Source organism: Arachis duranensis, chromosome 7 (assembly GCF_000817695.3).
Source record: "Arachis duranensis cultivar V14167 chromosome 7, aradu.V14167.gnm2.J7QH, whole genome shotgun sequence".
Lineage (NCBI taxonomy): Eukaryota > Viridiplantae > Streptophyta > Magnoliopsida > Fabales > Fabaceae > Arachis > Arachis duranensis.
The window spans coordinates 1,073,417-1,092,602 of NC_029778.3; the positions used below are offsets into that span (position 1 = coordinate 1,073,417).

At 37.0% G+C, this 19,186-nt stretch overlaps 5 protein-coding genes across 6 annotated transcripts; 1 reads left to right on the forward strand and 4 right to left on the reverse strand.

The window, feature by feature from the left end:
* Positions 1-369: 369 nt before the first annotated feature.
* LOC107496086 (uncharacterized) lies at positions 370-1,146 on the reverse strand. The gene has a single exon (XM_016117286.3). The coding sequence runs from the start codon at positions 1,024-1,026 to the stop codon at positions 559-561; it is 468 nt and encodes a 155-aa protein (XP_015972772.1). The 5' UTR covers positions 1,027-1,146; the 3' UTR covers positions 370-558.
* Positions 1,147-3,617: 2,471 nt separating this feature from the next.
* LOC110273852 (pentatricopeptide repeat-containing protein At1g08070, chloroplastic-like) lies at positions 3,618-5,900 on the forward strand. Its single transcript, XM_021126996.2, has one exon. The coding sequence runs from the start codon at positions 3,687-3,689 to the stop codon at positions 5,730-5,732; it is 2,046 nt and encodes a 681-aa protein (XP_020982655.1). The 5' UTR covers positions 3,618-3,686; the 3' UTR covers positions 5,733-5,900.
* A 462-nt stretch (positions 5,901-6,362) lies between these two features.
* Positions 6,363-7,831, reverse strand: LOC107496085 (chlorophyll a-b binding protein 215, chloroplastic). Its single transcript, XM_016117285.3, has 2 exons — positions 7,586-7,831; positions 6,363-7,151 (listed from the first exon to the last, which is right to left on the reverse strand). The coding sequence occupies exons 1-2, from the start codon at positions 7,729-7,731 to the stop codon at positions 6,500-6,502; spliced, it is 798 nt and encodes a 265-aa protein (XP_015972771.1). The 5' UTR covers positions 7,732-7,831; the 3' UTR covers positions 6,363-6,499.
* A 595-nt stretch (positions 7,832-8,426) lies between these two features.
* LOC107496084 (putative calcium-transporting ATPase 13, plasma membrane-type) lies at positions 8,427-11,791 on the reverse strand. 2 transcript variants are annotated; one of them, XM_021126995.2, is made up of 3 exons: positions 11,260-11,791; positions 9,111-11,177; positions 8,427-9,002 (listed from the first exon to the last, which is right to left on the reverse strand). In XM_021126995.2, the coding sequence occupies exons 1-3, from the start codon at positions 11,533-11,535 to the stop codon at positions 8,727-8,729; spliced, it is 2,619 nt and encodes an 872-aa protein (XP_020982654.1). In that variant the 5' UTR covers positions 11,536-11,791; the 3' UTR covers positions 8,427-8,726. The 2 variants fall into 2 exon arrangements, with proteins under 2 accessions (XP_020982654.1, XP_015972769.1); XM_016117283.3 differs by having other exon boundaries at positions 8,427-11,177.
* Positions 11,792-12,748: 957 nt separating this feature from the next.
* LOC107496083 (nuclear pore complex protein NUP133) lies at positions 12,749-18,708 on the reverse strand. Its single transcript, XM_016117282.2, has 8 exons — positions 18,403-18,708; positions 18,183-18,307; positions 16,200-18,029; positions 15,298-16,016; positions 15,071-15,223; positions 14,553-14,886; positions 13,965-14,035; positions 12,749-13,459 (listed from the first exon to the last, which is right to left on the reverse strand). The coding sequence occupies exons 1-8, from the start codon at positions 18,624-18,626 to the stop codon at positions 12,914-12,916; spliced, it is 4,002 nt and encodes a 1,333-aa protein (XP_015972768.1). The 5' UTR covers positions 18,627-18,708; the 3' UTR covers positions 12,749-12,913.
* Between the last annotated feature and the right edge of the window lie 478 nt (positions 18,709-19,186).

Here is a 19,186-nt window from a genome sequence, read left to right on the forward strand (position 1 = left end):
TAATATAAATATGTATTATTTAAGTTATTTCTTCAAAAATAACTTAATTTAGTTGTTTATCTAAATTGGGCCTTAGTCTTTCATCGTTTCAATTACATATCCAACATGTAACAAATTAATTTTCATTTTAATATCGATAAAAATAGTAATGTTAGGACGAGGGAAAAAGAAAGTTTAAATTTATCTTATTTAATATTTATTAATTTTAATAATAATTAATGAATACTAAATAAAATAACTTCTAACTAATTTTAACTAATTTTTGTTGTTATCAAATATTTTCCGACCATAATAACAAAGCAATAATAAAAAGAGTAGTGTCTATAATCGAATTATTACTGCATTCATCCATTACAAAATACCAAAATATTATTTTCTGGCCTATAAAATGCCATGTAATTTCTGTTTTCTTTATATGAATTATATCCATACACTGATACATGCTGCCCCCTTGGATTTCTGCTACAAAACGATGGAGAACACATATAGGAGTATTAACTTAATATCATACAAACATATAATATATATATTGGTATTAGAGAAGAAGTACATATATATTTACAGATGAAGGGAAGTATCAACATCAGAGCTCTCAAAATTTCTTGATGACGATGATGCACCTTGTGGTGATGACCATAAACTATAGGAGGAGGAGGATGATGGTGATGATGATGATGATTTCATGGTATAGTTATGATGATCATAATAACCTTGCTTGGAATTCAAGTTGAGACCAAGAGAAAGAGAATCATCATGAAAACTTGGCCTATGTGATGGAACCATCAACCTTGGTTGTAGAGAGTTATTCTTATTCCTCTGTGATGCTTGTTGGTTCTGCATAGATGATAAATTACCTCTCAGATCATGAGTTTCTGAAGAAGAGGAAGAAGAAGAAGAAGAAGACAGCAACTTAAGAAGTTCTTTCCCTTCTCTTCTTTCTTTCACTTTCTCCAATTGCCTAAACCTCTCTTGGAGAAGAGCAATGGAGGAATTCACCATTGTGTGATCATTATCTTGCCTACCCATTTGGCAATGACATAAAAATTTTCAATCTTTGGGGAAAAGTTTCAAACTTTAGGACTTCTTTGATGTTGGGGTAAGTGGGGATGATTATGGGGTGGTCTATATTTTGGTGAATTTGTCATGTAGTGGCTTGGAAGTGGTATATAATACAAGAGGGTGCATATTAGGAGATCATCATTTTTTTTTTTTAGCTGTTGAGCATTATTGTTTAGTGTTTTGGGGTCCTTCTAATTGGATTCCTGATGATAGCAACAGAGATTAGAATCGACTGCTGTTTGAGAAGATGACAAATGGATACAAGTTAAAAAGTTAGTAATAGGGTAAGGCAAGGTCACAATGATGTGTGGCCAAAGGGACTTTTTGAATGAGGAAAATGTTAAGGGTTTGTGTCCAAATTGATGATGCAATGTAGCATTTGGAAGGGAGTGTTGTGGAGAATAAATGGTTAGGTAATGCTTATCTGGGCTTGTCATTTTTTTCCACTGTTTGCTTGGGAGAAGATGGTACATCTTTGTTTGGTTTTGATGGTATAATTCCTTCTCTTTTCATTTTTCTAAAAATAATTTTATTCAAACATTTTCAAAAAAAAATTTTAATATAGTTATTATCGTATTTTGTGTCAACTAATAATTTGTCTATCATAATAATAAAATATAGTGTCACGAATCATAAGATATTTAAATAAGATAATATCTCTCTAAATTTGGCTAGAATTCGGCTAGAATTTGATATAAATCCTTTCATGAATTCATTTATAATACACTATAAATATTAAGTGAAATATCTATAAAATAAAATACTTTTTTATTATAATTTTCATATCTTTTGGACTTTAACTAAGGTCCATTTTGAGTAACCAACTTAATTAAGCTCCTTTTGATAAAATAACTTAAACAATAAATGACTCTGTTAAAAGTAACTTATAAATAAGTTATTTTTGTTAGGATTTTTAACTCTAAAAGTACTTATTTTATAGAAATGTGATGAAAAGTATAAGTATTATGAGAGAAATCATTTTTTTTAACTTCTCTATAAGCTCCTAAATAGCTTCTTAAAAAGTTGCAATTTGATTTAAAAATTACACCATACATTAATACTACTACTTTTTATAAGTCAAAAGTTAAAAAGAGTTACTTCTAAAGTTTCCAAACAAACCCTAAATCAATCATCCGGATTGAGATCATCTCACTATAAAAATAACCTTAGGAAGTTACTGCTGAACAAATTCAACTATAGATATATTTTAAAAAGGGAAAAAAAATAAAACTTAAAAAAAAGGAAAGAAAGAAAATGTTGAATTGTTGAATTGAATAAGCCATTCTTGTTTTGGAGCTTGGAGGTTGGAAGGTTGGGGCTACGAAGAAGAGACAAAAGGAATTGAGAAGGAATATTTTTGGAGTTAGCAATCAATGATTAATTAGTCCATTGTGTCTATGAAGGGAAAGATAGAAAACTCAAGTCATAGCACTGTGTAATGTGTATACATCTGGTTTGTTCAACGATACTATCTAACTACTTTTAAATTGTAGCTTAATAATCTTTTTGAAACCACAAGCATCGTGACAAATGATATACTATTCATAAGAAATGGCCTATAGTGTGTCGTTTGTATTCTTAGAGTGGTTATTCTAACATTACTTTTATTATATTGTTGCCAATTACAACTACCGAATCATGACATTTGCAACAACTGATAAACTAAAGTCAAAACAAGTATGATTAATCTTCTATGTTACTATTATGCATGCCACTTTCAATTCATATCTTCTTCCACTAATATTAACATCAAATTTTTTCTTCCTTAATTTATTGAAGAAGTAAATATTATTTTTATTGGATATAGAATGGCAAGACAAGTAGTAGTAGATATTTAGTTGATAACATAAAAAGCTTTTTCTATTTTTTAACAAGTGCCTTTAAAATGTATACAAATTTTAAGAAAAATATTCAAATATTATTGAATAAAAAATAATTTTGGCTCTCCTATTATTATTATTATTATTATTATTATTATTATTATTATAAATGAAGCGACTAAATACTTATTTTCGTCATTGAGATTAACGCGATTACTCAATTTAGTTTTCAAAATTCAAAATTACCTATACTAGTCCTCTAAATTTAAGTTTGGATACTAATATGATCTCATGACTCTTTTCCACGATGACTTGGCAAATAGAGTGTTAATATAGCACCTTTCCTGTAACAGTAAGAAATGAAGAATAATGGAGGTAGAGAAGAAGAAGAATACTTTATTTTGAGTCTCCATCGTTTCTTCTTCCTTAATATACAAAGCGACGATATTTCTTATTTGTTTGGGTGCTAATGATTAATGACGTCATTTACTCATCATCCAGCGTGGTAGAAAAAATGTTATCTCAACATTCTGTTTGTCTAATTATAGCCAAAAAGATGTCTAAACTTAAATTTAGAAGACCAGTATAAATAATTTTAAATTTCGAAAACTAAAATAGGTAATGGCATGAATCTCATGGATCAAAATAGTATTTACTATTTAGTCAAATGAAGGCTTTCTATTAAGAGGAGGAGTAATCAAAATAAAGTTGGTTAATGACAAAGGATAATGCAATGTGTATGAAATGAAATTGAATGAAACAAATGAAACAAAACGAAATGAAATTAAGTGAACCAGAAGAAAGGGAATGAATGCAATGCAGAACCTTGCTCAATCTTTCTCCCTCAATCCATTTCTCTTTCAAGATCGTAACTTTACTCAATTCCCCCAAACCCCACACCAATTCCACGCTCTCTATCTCAAAAGCGGCACCTTGAATCACCCTTCTCTCTCTTCTCGCCTTCTTTCCCTCTACACGGACCCCAAAATCAACGACCTCAAAAGTGCCCTCTCCCTGTTCGACGCATTGCAACAACCCTCTCTGCTTTCGTGGAACTTGATCATCAAGTGCTGCGTTCAGAACCACCGTTCCAATGATGCTGTTGCACTCTTTCGCCGAATGGTTCTTCATGGGGTTGTGCCCGATGGGTTCACGCTCCCTTGCGTGATCAAGGGCTGTGCTCGCTTGGTTGCGGTTCACGAGGGAAAACAGGTTCATGGGTTGGGATTGAAAATTGGGTTCGGTTCGGATAAGTTTGTTCAGAGCAGTTTGGTGAGCATGTATGCGAAGTGGGGTGAGATGGGTGTGGCTAGAGAAGTGTTTGATCGAATGGAGGACAAGGATTTGGTGTCTTGGAACTCTTTGATTGATGGGTATGCTAGAAATGGTGATGTTGAGTTTGCGATGAAGCTGTTCGATGAAATGCCTGAGAGGGATGAGTTTACTTGGACTGCTTTGGTTGATGGGTTATGCAAATGCGGCGAGGTTGAGACTGCAAGAGAGGTGTTTGATCAAATGCCTAGTAAGAGCTTGATCTCCTGTAATGCTATGATTAATGGGTATATGAAGTGTAGGAAAGTCCATCTGGCTAATCAGTTGTTTAGCCAGATGCCGGTGAGGAGTCTGATAAGCTGGAACTCAATGATAGCAGGTTTCGAGCTCAATGGGTGGTATGTTGAAGCTTTAGAGTTGTTTGATGCACTTTTGAAAGAGGGACTCATGCCCAGCAATGTTACAATACTCAGTGCTCTTTCAGCAGTTTCAAGTTTAACTGTTCTCAGTAATGGAAGATGGATTCATTCGTTTATGGTTAAACATGGCTTTGAATTAGATGGCGTACTTGGTACATCGCTGATAGCAATGTATTCCAAGTGTGGCAGCATAGAGAGTGCCATGAAAGTTTTTGAAGCAATAGCCAATAAGAAGTTGGGACATTGGACGGCTATAATTGTGGGGCTAGGAATGCATGGCTTAGCTGACCAATCTCTTGAGCTTTTTCAGCGAATGCGCAGAATCGGAATGAAACCACATGATATAACTTTCATTGGAGTGTTGAATGCTTGTAGTCATGCAGGATTGGTTGATGACGGAAGCCGGATTTTTCACATGATGATAGATGAATACAAAATCAAGCCAACAGTTGAGCATTATGGTTGCTATGTTGACATTTTGTGTAGAGCTGGACATCTAGAGCAGGCAAAGATGATTATTGAGAGCATGCCAATGAGGCCGAACAAAGTTATCTGGATGAGTTTGCTCGGCGGTTCTAGGAACCATGGAAATTTGGAAATTGGCGAATATGCAGCTCATAATTTGATCGAGGCAGATCCAGATTTCACTGGGTGTTACACCGTGCTGTCAAACATGTATGCCGCAGCTGGGAAGTGGGATAAGGTTTCACAAGTAAGGGAAATGATGAAGAAAAGAAGAGTATCCAAGGATGTTGGATGCAGCTTCATTGAGCACAGAGGCCAACTTCATAGGTTTATTGTGGGTGATAGATCACATCCGCAATCTGAGGACATATATGCAAAATTGAAGGAGATGAGGGAAAAACTGAAACAAGCTGGTCATGTTCCTGATACAAGCCAGGTTCTACTGAATATTGAAGGGGAGAAAGAAAAGGAATCTGAATTAGAGAACCACAGTGAGAGGTTGGCCATATCATTTGGCCTCATCAATATGGAAGGCACAACTCCTATTCGTATCATAAAAAACCTTAGAGTCTGTAATGATTGCCATGAAGTTACTAAACTCCTGTCTGTAATCTACCATCGCGAAATTGTAGTTAGAGATAATAGCCGGTTCCATCATTTCAAAAATGGATCATGTTCTTGCAATGATTTTTGGTGATTGCATTTCCATTAGCATTATAGTATGTCATGGATTCTTGGGCAGCTTTGAACATATTTGTCTGAGTTGTTTCCCTGTCTCCTTGTCTAGTTGTATATTGATCTTAAAAATTGATATAGCCATTGAAAACTTGAAATTTATCGGCTTCTTTTCACTTGTTAAAATGCAGATGAACGTCATCTCAACAAATTGGTATAATATCGCACAATCAATGATGATTGTAATTACTAAAAATGATGTAAGATGTAAACATTATCCACGCATTTGATCATGGAATGATACCAATGCCAAATATGTATCCACCCAAATAAGTGTTACATATTATGGAATTATATATTTCTTTCACAATTATATATTAACAGGATCTCTTTCAATTATGTTAATTATATTATAAAAATGAACATATTTAAGTGCTTAAAATAAGACATTTTTAAAGATGACATTCTTCCCTTGTTATTTTCTTTGAGTAGAATTGATAGCCATTTAACTATAAAACACAGAAAAGGAAGTTTAATAGCTTAAAACTCTAAATTTAGTCAGGTTATCACTTTTAGGAGTCCTTGAATTTCTGTTGATATCTAAGTTATTCACATATAAGTAAAACCATGTAAACTAACACATTCCAATCAGTATTACAAAACCATGCATAAGAGCTGACATATCTAATATATCATTGTTCTCATCATACAGATTCTTCTGCTCAATTACATCAATGTCAATGAGAACTAGCAGAAGATTTCAGCATAACAGACACAAGTTATCCTTATTTATTGTCCAGGGACAAAGTTAGTGGCATAAGCCCAAGCATTGTTGGCAACAGGGTCAGCAACATGGTCAAACAGGTTCTGAATAGGTCCCTTGCCAGTAACAATGGCCTGAACAAAGAAACCAAACATGGAGAACATAGCCAACCGGCCATTCTTGAGTTCCTTCACCTTTAACTCGGCGAATGCTTCGGGGTCATCGGCCAAACCAAGAGGATCAAAGGCACCACCAGGGTAAATTGGGTCTAGTCCTTCACCAAGAGGCCCTCCACCAACTCTGTAGCCTTCAACAAATCCCATGAGCACAACCTGGACAGCCCAGATTGCAAGAATGCTCTGAGCATGGATCAAATTCGGGTTCCCCAAGTAGTCGAGGCCACCCTCAGAGAAGATCTGTGCTCCAGCCTTGAACCAAACAGCCTCACCAAACTTGACACCATTCTTTTCAAGGATTTCTGGGAATGTGCATCCAAGTGCACCAAGCATGGCCCATCTGCTGTGAATCACCTCCAGCTCACGGTTCCTTGCAAAGGTCTCTGGGTCTGCAGATAATCCGGCAGTGTCCCATCCGTAGTCACCGGGGAATTCTCCGGTCAAGTATGAGGGGATTTGGTCGGAGAATGGACCCAAGTACTTGGGACGGTCAGGTCCATACCTTAACAGGGACAATCAAAGTTAGATTCTTAAGCAAATTAGCCTGCTAAACAAAATGTTGTGTTTCAAAAACCAGCTACTAAATCTGTATTTTTTGTGTATTTATACATGTGCATTTTCAATATAAATATTTTTGTGACTATTGAGAAGTATTACAACATGAAAAGTTACATGGTTACATAATAGCTAGGTAGTTATTTTCTGTTATTTTATTATTCATAGGTATAGATTCACCTTTTGACCCTTATAACAACAACCATATTGTGACTATATCATGAGATACAAATAACATTGTATATAATATATTATATAAAGTTTTCTGATATGAAACAGAAAAATGTTACAAATATTTTGAATAGAGTAACTAACTAACTAACTAGCTAGTGCCAACTGCCAAGTATAATGTTTAATTTGCAAACAAGTTTAATTTGTTACCAAATGCTTTGAGGGGTACTCTTCACGGTACGACGCATGTTAATGCGGCCTTTGCCGGCGCCGCCAATCTTGCGGAGAAGCTCATTTCCTTGCTTCAAGGCAGTTTGGCCGGTGAATGCAGATTGCTGGATGGCAGAGGTGGCCATGGTTATGTTATGAATTCTTTTGTTTTCTTTTCTTGTTGTTGTGGAGAGTGAAGGTTGAGAGTAGAAAGGTTTATAGAAGGGTGGTGGATGAGGATATGCACAACTCAGCAGCTTCTAATTGGTTGTTGAGTTGCATGTAGATTCCCAAGCTGATATTTTCTGATGGCAATGTGTCTCTCCTTCTGCCACGTGGATGCAAAGATCTTCTTGCTCAGATGTTTTCAAGAGGGTCAATCTAAGCCACACAAATTTGGTGCACCAATTAAAAGCTATGCTTAGTAAACGGGGTTGGATTTGGATTGGGCGAATATTACACTAAAATATTGCCCATCACATCTTTATTTTTTTTTATATATTTTTTTATTGAAAGGAACAAAAAGAGACAAGCTTGTTGTGAACACCTCAGCCTCAAGTCACAATGTGTTAGATCATCTTTGCTACATTCCAAAATTAGGTTTTTAAGAAGTAAGAATTACAATTTTCAAGACCCAAAAAGAAAAGAAAAAAAAAATGTTTAATGGCCTTAACAACTTCACTTGCTGAGAATATTTAACTTTAGTTTAGACTTTAGATAGCTATTTTCTTCTTCTTTTTTCCTTTATTTATTTTGTTTTACATGCTGGATGCATCAAAAAGCCAAGGAACACAACTATAAGAAAGTCATCATATACAAAGAAGATTTAGCAGAATCAAGATTTTCTACAGAAATTTATTGTACTTGCACATTCACAAATCACAATCACAATCACATGAAGTGTGATGGATGGAATGAATATGAATAATGAATAATACACACAATGGTAGCACCTACAACTGCGTTATTCAATATTCTACACATACAAGTGCAGGTTGCATTTTAGAGACTAAATTGCAATCTGCAAATGAATTATTATACACAAAAAAGTGAAAAACTATACACAAAGGTACTACCTAGAACTATAAATTACTGAAGTGGTGTGTTACAATGCTACACATGAACATGTTAAGTTCATCCACTATCTAAGTATCTGTTTCATTTGGTCAGGGAAGAAAAGCAACATCAGAAACGGAAATCCCAAAGGGAGATAAAACCAACGTGACCAATTAAACAATACAGAGGGAGAAGTACTTGTTTCTGAAGCATTATTGGTGCTAAGAATCACTACTAGATTCTTCAGGATCCATTCAAATGCACATGAAGAGAAACCAACAAGGACACAGATAGCCCAGTGTGGAACATTCAGCCTCATGCAATAATATGCTAGGCATTTTGCATACTCAATCATCAGCACCTGCACAAGAATGCAAAAAGCTAAAGCCACCAAGAAAAAGTAGCTTTTCAGAACAACTTTGGCAACTTGCTTTTTCAACAAATTCATGGTGTTGAGTAGATTGAAGACCTGGCAAAATAGGAATGAGTTGAAGATCATGGTTTTCCTAACTTCTTTCTCTTCATTAGTTCTATGGCCACTGAATTTGAGCAGCATGGATACCCAAGTCTGGTACAAAACCTGAACAGATATGCTCTTCAAGATCTCTCTTGTTATAACTGATTGACTCCTTGATGATTGAATAGCAAGAAGCTTTTCCTCACAACTCAACTCCATTATCATCATTAGGCCACCAAGAAGGCACATTACAAAATTCACCCAAACAAATTGGAATGCTGTTAAAGGTGATTCTCCTGTGGAGATTGTAGTAATCAAGGTTATGAGTGAACCTGATATGCTAAAGGTGAGTTGAAGTTGAATGAACTTCTGAATGTTTCTGTAGTTATTTCTACCAGCCATAACAATTGGTTTCAATGCACTGAAACATCTGATGGTTATTCCAGAACTATCTGTGTCCACTACTGTGCCTAGAGAATCATGGATTATGCCTACATCAGCTACTTGCAGAACTGAACTATAGCTAGTTGTCCTTTTTCCAACAAATGCAACCACATGACCCTTTTCTTGCAAGCATTGTACCATGAGAATCTTGTCTTCAAGGCAAAAACTTCCCATTATGAGGGCCAGGTCCACCTTATCCAATCTAGCACTTTCATTCAAATCTTGAAGTACTTTTCCTTCAAGAAAAAGGTCAGCTAATGTCAATTCAAATCCTAGTTCCTGAGCTATGTCCTTCACTACCACAATTGCATCCTCTGAAACCAGTATGATCTTTAATCCAGCTTCTCTGAGCTCTTCCATTGCTAGTTTTCTGGATTCTTGACATGTTCGTTCGAGACCCATCAATCCTAACAATATCAATTCATCGTGTTCAAGTTCTTGCACCGTAGTTTGTTTATGAGCAAATGCAATTGGCTTCAGACCACTATTTTCCATCTCCTTAATCACTTCTTCAAATTTGATTTTCTGATTCCCTATGGTGTGGCATTCCCCTTTGCTATCATAGTACAGTGAACACATATCCAATACCGCAGATGCATCACCGCTCCAGTGCAAGTGCAGATTTTGATCATTCTCCCCAACTTTTTTCAACAAAACTCCACTGCCTTCTTTGTCAGAATCCAGTTTTCTGTGCTCTAGAGTGTCAAAATTTGTTGTAAAATACTCTCTATTCATTCCCGATGTTGTTTCAGCCCAAGAAATAAGTGAACTTGATATTGGAGAAAGCTGAAGCTCTGGTGCAACAGATAAAACAACTCCATGTTGAAGCATACTGAGAACAACTTGATTAACTTCTGATTCCTCAACCTTGCTAATATCTTTCTCCCCCATCCAAACTCTGCTAACCTTCATCAGCTCGGATGTCAATCCACCAGATACATCAATGCAGATGACAGTAACTAGCCCCATTGTTGTACAAGCTGATAAACCATTTATGACTGCATCTTTTCTGGACACTACCTTCTGGTAATAGAGAGAAACTGTAACCATAAGTGGCACTCCATGTTGCACACATAGTACTACAACAGTAACAAGACCTGTTAAGATGGAAATCCTTCCATATGGCCTCAAAAAGTTTCTCTGAAGAACTTCCATCACCAAACCAACTGAGACATTACCCTTAAGCTCTGGCAAATCACCACTATCCCCATTCGACTTGCAGATCAGGCGAATAAGCACCACAAGAGCAACTAATGCTGAGACCAAAAGAACAAATATGTCAATGTAACAGATTGGCTTCTCGATTCGCCTCTCCAACAAGCCCTCCCTTTCAACTGTGAATATCATTTTCTCCTTTCTCTTTGACAGTTTCATCATCTTCCTTTCGCGCCAATAGTTTGTTATGGAAGGGAATGCAACAATCAGGATAACAGCAATTATTATGGCAACACCATCATGCCAACCATATTTAGGTCCCTCCTGCTTGAACTCTGTGGCAAAGGACAAACCAGCTGAGCATAACAGCACTGAAATTGCATAATTGTTGCGTTTGAAGCAATTCGACAAACACTTGGTGAAGCTTGTTCCATCATACCCTGGCAACACCTTATCGTTCCCATTACCAACAAGGCCCTCCTGTTCATCATACAACCAAACTGTTCACATAACACTACTATAAGAAAAGTAACAATCCAAATAGTAATGTATTGATTGATACCTCAGGGTGTTGATCAGAAAGTGGTGAACAAAGAGGGCCATCATGTTCTACTTTCTCCTCTTGATCAATATCAGAGGCAATCTCAATTTCATGGTATGATTTGGATCTAGCAGGAGGCAATGCAGTGTATGGTGTTGATTTCTTGAGATAAATGAGAATTCCAATGTATTTGGTGGTTCTATGCCAAATCTTGATGTACCTGCTGCTAGTTATGAGTAAGCTAGCACCAAGATTATTAATGTTGGCACCAACAACAACATCATCATCACCAGACATGCTTGCAGTTAGTTAGTTGGTAGTTTTGTAAGGTAACTGAGGATCAGAATAGGAACAAGAATGAATGGTTGGACACTTTTTTTGGCTTTTTGACAGAAAATGGCTTAATTAGTTGTGGAGGAGGAGTTTGAGAAAACCACCTATACCCATAACAAATGAGAGTGATGATTTCTAATATAAGAGAGAATGAAGAATATCTCAAGAATCTTAGATCCTATTTTTCAATGCACAACCCAAATCATTCTGGTGAGTTGAGTACTGATTACTGAGTGGGAAAACAAGAGAATCAGCCATATTTATAAGTAAAATTAAGTGTATAAATGCTATTTTTATTTTTAATTAAAGTTTTTAAGTAGTTGCTTAGAATTTACAAGGTAGGCATTAAACTCTTCGTATGTGTTTGATTTTTAGTTTTTTACTAATATTTTAGTTTGGTGTACTTCTAGATACATGCCACGTGTCCGCGTTTACGCGGGGGCGGCTGGAAACTCTCTTCACTTGCAACTACAAACACTGCTGTGGTGACTTTTGTGGGACTGGGAACTGGGAAGTGCATTGCCGACCATTGGAGAGTTTGGAAATTTGGCCCAAATTTCCTCACATTCTTTCCTTTACCTAACTTTTATTTTTACATTTCATTTTTCAATGAATATTAATATCTTGAGCTATATTATGGATTTATGGCAAGCGAAACACTGGAATGTCAAATTAAGAAAATCAAAATTAATAAAGAGAAAGTGCGCAATCCGGGTGTGGTGTGGTCTATGAAAAATTATGTCCCAATTAAATATTGATGGTTTGATTTTTATTGACATGAAACACTTTAGAATTTTGAATTAGTTACCAACTTCTACTTTAATCACTATGTTCAATAGTAGATATTCAGAAGGACAAAAAGGGGAGCTACTGTATAATGTAATGTTTGTCAGTTAAATCAGTTAGTCAGTTAATGTCTATGTCTGTGATATTGATACATCCAAGTCTGTGTTCTGATGGGTGTCCCCGGTAGGCAAATAGCTTTAAAAAACAACCGCAATAGAAAAACAAAAAATGAAAATGGTGTTGCCTAACCCAAACCTATTTTATTAGCGCCGAGCCATTTTTTCATTATGCAATTTTTAATATTTCGTAGAGGATAAAAAAGTGAAAAAAAAAAAAAAAAAACAAAAACACAACCTTTTGTTCCCGCAAGAGCAGCAATGGTAGGTAGAAATGAAGTAAAAGTAACATTTCTCTTTTAATATTGGGCTCACGACTCGTATGAGAACCATTATCGTTATCAGCCAGTGTGAATGTGAAATGCAATGTAATGGTTAAAGGGGAACGAAATAAAAGCTGCATTTCACATGTCATGCTACCTACACTAGATTGTAATACACTATTCCATAGGGGAAGGCCCTTCTTCGTATGTGGTATCACCACCTTCCTCACAACCCAACATGATTGCCATTAGCATAAGCTTGCCTGCGACGGGGAAATCCTTGTGTTGCATTAATATTGCTTCAACTGAAGAACTTGTATCCCCAGGAGTCTCCATATTTTCTTGTCGCAAGGGCAATACTTGGTCGAAACCTTCTTCGAAAGTTACAGCTCCAGGTCCATAACACCTGCTTGAAGCCTGGAACAGTATGGTACTCTTCAAGTTCTGCAGGGTTTCCTCATCACTCCATCCTTCAACTATGTATGAATCATGGAGTTTACTCCAATCATCTTGACTAGCAGCTTTTCTCCAGCAATCTTCCAAAAGCCTTCTGTATACCTTGCGAAATGAGGCACTGGTCCACGCAAACACATCAAAGGCCCACAGCGAGAATTCTCGCCCTTCGCCTTCCAGGCACAACTTAATCAAGTCTTCTGGATGAAGCAGCTGGTGTTCAACAAGTTGCTTATCTTTAATCGAAGGGAGTCCTTCCATTACTTGCTCCTGCAGGTCAAGCAAAAGTGTATGAAAAGGACGCTTAAAAAGAGTGAGGCGCGGCTTACTTTTGGTGCATAGTTCAATAAGTTCTCATGAAAACAAAGAAAATATCAGTTTCATATCTCAGGAGCCACATATAGGGAAAAGTTAAACTACTTTTCAACATTGTTATTCAGACAATTTTGTCACCAAACACATCATTGGAAATTAATCAAAGCATGCAAAATCATTGCGCAGCCACCTGTTACTTTCCCTTCTTTTGAACTGAAGAAACTTCAGATTAGCTTCAATTTTTTTTTTTATCTTCTCAAATTATGTGTTAAATCTTTAACTTAGCAGCTTAGATCTCATACTTCAGGTTTATTCAAACACGACCTTAAAAAGTTATCATGCAAGCAGAGAAAGGTGATTTAATTTTATTCACGCGTAATGTTCATGACAAAGCAACTCAAGAAAATTTTCAGGAATTTCATTTTGAAATTGACAATTGATATAAAAACCTTATTTCTACCTGTAATTTTAGGATCTTCAAATCAGCCTCAATGCGGCCCACCTTCACTTGAGTACCAGCATCTGTACCAGCTGTTAGACAGGCAAGGGAATTTTACTTATCACAAATATATTTTAGCAGGCATCGTCCAAAAAGTTAAGGCAGTTAGCTTTAAAACAACCATTTAAACCATTAACAGATAGGGAAACAAATAAACAAAAAAAAAAGAAAAGAAGTTCTGAAAAACAAACAAGTTCTTTTCCAATGTTCTAAAAAAGGATTGAATTCCTCTAAAGTGAAAAAGTTGGTAAAGTGAGAATTTAATCACCATTAAATCAAGATAGTGGGACTCAAATGATGTAAGTTACAAAATTAATGATGATTAAACCCTCACTTTCTCCCTTTTACCATGTTTCTCATTTTAAAGAATATTTTTCCCTAAAAAACAGGCTGAATGCATACAAGATACGAGGAAATGAATCACAGACAAAATGGCTAGATGAATGATATGAGTGTGAAAATGTTGCTTAACTTGCAATACCTGAGGGTGAACAGTTAATAAGCTCGCAGTTGGAAAATATCTAAGAAAAAGCTACACGGTGGCAATACCTGCAAAGGCAGCTATCTTTGAGAGATATAAAAGATTCTTTCTGTCACTTAGTTTTAGATTCAACTTCGAATACTCTTGTTCTCCTTCTTCAGCAACCGAGGTAGATTGAACATTTTGTGCTAGAGCCAATTCATGAAGTGTTTCTGAAGCAGACGAATATTGATGAAGGAACAAATCATGAAGCCAAAGAAGATCTGGATGCTCTTTTAAGAAAACAGACAGCTCCTCTGGAAATTCTTCACCAAGCCTCAAGAGCTCAGAGAATTGTCTGCTTTCATGAAGTTTCTTAAAGACATAGTAACTAAAACCCCCATCAGGACCCAAGCTCTCATGCTGCAAACCACAGAAACATTATTGGGGGAGGATGAGGTTAAAATAACATTAATACTAATCAAGAATGTCCTTCCAATAAAACTGGAAACACGTTACATATAAACCTTTGGTTGCTACAATACAATCATCATCATTGGAAATGTCTGGGGAAAAAAACAAGCAAAGGATAAAATCATACTCATACCATAATATTTCTCAGCAATTCTGAATCATTTACATCACAGCATATTGTCCACATAACTTTGTAGCATCCATGACGTTTAGCAATTGATAGCAGATGTGACATAATCTTCAAAATTGCATCTCCAGTCATCCCTTCGGATCCTTCAATTGAATCCTGCGAACGTAACCAAGTGAACAATATACTTGTATTCCAAGCAAGAATTGCAAGGTAAGCAAAAGAGTACTAACCTTATAGGTAGCCTCAAATTCTTTAACCTGTTGATAAAGAGATTCAAGAAGCGCATCCCGCCTCTCCCAATATTCATTTAATAGACCTTTATGTTCTTCTCCACACTCAATTTTAGCTGTAACAGCACCTGAATATGCCTCAAGTAGCACTTCAGCTAGAGCTTCTAAATGACTATACAAATCTAATTTTGATGATTTATCAAACCCAGATATTTCACTTAACAACCGAAGCAGAACAGAAGCACCACTCCAAATACCCTTACGTACAACAGGTTGACAATACCAAGGTGTTAAACCTTCAGGAGGTGGATACCATAGATGATTCTCATTCTTATAGTTTAAGCATGTCGTAATTATGGTAACACATGCATTTGTGAGTTCACACGCCCTCTGAAACTGGATTTCAAACGGGTGTTCTGGTCTTATAACATATTCTATTTCTGCATCTAAGCAGTAAAAGAAATCTTCAAGATCTGAAACCTTACTGTAGAATACTTCAGCATTATCTCTATCCATCAGAAGGACAGTATTACGCCGAGCTCTCTCACCAACCAATTGTATCAGGTCCCAAAGAGCACCTGACATCTGTATATCCGAACTAGAACCCAAGGAGTTAACACTAGCTGAACGATTCTGGCTAATCATATTTTGCAGTTCCCTAAGCTGAATCATTGCAGATAGCTTTTCACCATGTTCCAATATAATTTGCAATGCGTGTCCTGGCAAAATAATATATATAAGATTTAGTCATGACATGTTCACCTGTTGTTCAATATGTACTGTTTTTATTCCATTTTGCTAAACCTAAAACAAGTTATTTTACCACCTAACACATTTAATCAGTTTTTGAAAAAAAAGGGAAAAAAAAAAAGCTGGGAAAGGGAAGGAACTTTTGATCATACTCTGTCTAGAACACAGCTCCTCATGGCACTTAGATAATGCAAGAAACTGAAGGAACTTTTGATGTTTCTGCTGCTTTTCCAAGAGTTGGGTGGAAACAACTGCCATAGCCAAAATCTCAGCTCCTCTGGTTGTTGTCCAGTGTTTAGCTAAGGTGTCAATGATTGATTTGCTAGTCCGCACAAAAACATTTGTTTCTCCATCCCTTTGAAATGAACCAGAAGTTTCCAGCTTTTCAAGTGCCCTGTCAACTTGGCCAGATGATAAAAAATCATTGAAAAGAAGATTTAGTAAAGCTTCTGATTCTTCATCTTGTGCAGTTCGACGTGCAACCCCACTTAAAACAGCCCTCTGTCTGTCTCCAGTACCCCATGCTTCAGAGCTAGCCCTTCTGGGAGCAAAATTACCTGCAACTGTAAGATTTCTTATCTCTTCTTGGGCAGATCTTTCATTTGAACTGCCCTTCCGTGATAGGCTCCGCTCAGGTGGTTCTACTCCACCAAGTATGACAGCCTTCTCTGGTATTGCCCATATTCCTGCTTTCTCTGTTAATACAACCCAGGCACCTTCTTCATAATCATCTGCAGAAGGAAGAACTGAGGCATCTAGTACCTTTCCAGCATCATAGGGTAAATCAAATTTGTAGAGGCGAGTTAAGTTTCTATGATAATGGGAAACTGTTGCTGTTCCATCCCCAGATATTACGACCGTAGACCCCGAAGGCTTGCCTCCAACTCTAAGCCTCATGGAAAACAAGAAATCTTCATCTTCATATCTAGCTTTTGGGATTATCACCTCCATTGGAGACTTTTTCTCCAAAATCCTGTCATTTGTAGTCTCAGAATCCAAGCCAGATTTATATTGCAGGGTTAGAATAGAATACTGCATGTAGCTTGAACTGCTAATCCGGTCATTACATAAGGTTACAACAAGAATGGTGATCACTTTTCCATGATCATCCACCTGCACATCAAGAGGCCAGATTTTCTTTTGACCAGCAAGATCTTTCTTAATGCCAACTTCAGCATCTGTTCCAACAATTTCCTGGGACCAAAGCTTTGAAACATGCATATCAGAACTGAGTTCTACCTTAAAACACTGTATCTCATGGTCTGTCAATAGGAAGAATTGCCGATTTGATTCCTTAGGAGAATGATGTGGAAAACGCCATGTCAATGACCTTGGATACCATTTGTTGCTCACATTTTGACCTGATTCACCTCCTTGCTGAGGCGAACGCGTAACATTTTCATATACTTTCCTTCGACGAATGCCATCTGGACCACAGTGAAACTGCCAAAGCTCACCATTTGAGCTACATGCAAGAGCAACACACACAAACTTACAACCAGGAACCACAGAAGCAATCAAAGAGTTGAAAGTGTGCAATCCATTCAAGCTACCACCCACCTTACTTTGTCGCCGGTGCTTGCCAAAGGAACTTCTCCTATCAGGAGTCAAAACAGTCTCCAACTCATCAGAGGATGCAACGCTAGTGACTGGAGGATTGTGTGATTCAGAATATATATCAGGCCAGTAAATAACAGCCCGAGTTTTCCAATTACACATAATAACAGCAGCAGAACTGCAATGCTTAGGGACTTTATTCGTCCCCTTAGACGTGTCATCACAATTAACAACACAAAGCAACCAGCTCCCAGCATCACTTTTGCCAGTGTCGCCGTCTTCCAAAACTTTCGAGGGAATCTCAAGAACAACACATCTCATCCCCGATGCCGGCGACAAGTAACTCCAAATGAAGACCCTATTCCCACAAGTAATCCAAGCAAGGGAAGTGTCTTTGTCGATCCCACCAGACCCTAAACCTTCAACTGCAGCACAAGTCACAGAACACCTCAAACATCAATTCTTCAATTTTTTCTTTTCTCTTTGAATCTGAACAAATTATTAGAGATACCAATACCACACAAGAAAAAACAAACACTAATGCAATAAATTAAAAGAAATTCGAAATCCGCTGTCACCAGAAACTCGTTTGTGAAGCAAGGTAGCTTGCTCATCGCGAACCAATTGAGGAAACTCCGCAACGAAAACCGGCTTAATTGGATCTGTGTCATCACCTTTTCCACTTCTATCAACTTGAGGAACCCTAAACAAACAAACAAAAAATGTAGAAGCCGAGCGCGATTTTAGCTGAAAATGAGCGTTAGAAGGTAAAATGAAATGAAGGTGTGAGAAGGTTACCTGGCGAGGACGGATAAACGAGGAGCCCAGGGAGCGGGAGTGCCGGTAGAAGGGCGGTTAGGGACGGCGTTTTCGTTGAAGATGAAGGAGCTTCTTTGTCGAGACTGAGGTGTCGCCGGAGAATGGAAGAGGTTGGCGGCGGCGGCGGCGGCGGCAGCAGCACCACCGTGATCTCGGAGTGGAGTAGCATTGGTGTTCTTTTTCTTGGGTGCTGAGGAAAACATTCGTTAAGGATGCGCCACGTGTTAGGGTTTATGAGCGGAGTGGGAGGTTTAGGCTTACTTCCACACTTACAGTCACAGACTCANNNNAAGTAAACACAAATTGTTCAAATGAAATCATAGTGCAGGTTTAAATTTTCAAAAGTACATTTATTAAAAAAAAAATAATAAAGTATCGATTTTGTCTTTAACTTGGGTAAGTCCTATTTGTGTCATAACGTTTAAATCGTCTTATTTGTATCCCTAAATTATGTTAAAACTAATTCCTACAACATTTACATAATTTACTTTTTTAGGGACATAATTGAATCTAAACAAAAATAGTGGATATAATATTAAAATCGAACACATTCAAGTGAGACCTAATTGAGAATGAATCAAGGTTTTGAAAATTGGACCGGACCGGCCGGTCCGACCGGTTTAACCGCGAACCGGTTACTTAAACGGTTTGGTTTAACATAAAAAACTGTTAAAATTAAAACCGTTCTTAAACCGCTGAACCGGCTGAGAACCGGTCGGTCGGATCGAACCGGAACCCGGCCGGTTTTGAAAAACGGCGTCGT

Excerpts from the sequence above, each read along its gene's own strand:
- LOC107496083 (XM_016117282.2), bottom strand. The coding sequence starts at position 18,626 with ATGTTTTCCTCAGCACCCAAGAAAAAGAACACCAATGCTACTCCACTC. Across the intron at positions 16,017-16,199 it reads GGAGCTGTGTTCTAGACAGA|GACACGCATTGCAAATTATA; the intron begins GTATGATCAAAA and ends TTATTTTGCCAG. Across the intron at positions 14,887-15,070 it reads AATTGCTGAGAAATATTATG|CATGAGAGCTTGGGTCCTGA; the intron begins GTATGAGTATGA and ends TGTGGTTTGCAG.
- LOC107496085 (XM_016117285.3), bottom strand. The coding sequence starts at position 7,731 with ATGGCCACCTCTGCCATCCAGCAATCTGCATTCACCGGCCAAACTGCC. Across the intron at positions 7,152-7,585 it reads AGTACCCCTCAAAGCATTTG|GTATGGACCTGACCGTCCCA; the intron begins GTAACAAATTAA and ends GTCCCTGTTAAG.
- LOC110273852 (XM_021126996.2), top strand. The coding sequence starts at position 3,687 with ATGAATGCAATGCAGAACCTTGCTCAATCTTTCTCCCTCAATCCATTT.
- LOC107496086 (XM_016117286.3), bottom strand. The coding sequence starts at position 1,026 with ATGGGTAGGCAAGATAATGATCACACAATGGTGAATTCCTCCATTGCT.
- LOC107496084 (XM_016117283.3), bottom strand. The coding sequence starts at position 11,535 with ATGTCTGGTGATGATGATGTTGTTGTTGGTGCCAACATTAATAATCTT. Across the intron at positions 11,178-11,259 it reads TTTCTGATCAACACCCTGAG|GAGGGCCTTGTTGGTAATGG; the intron begins GTATCAATCAAT and ends TATGATGAACAG.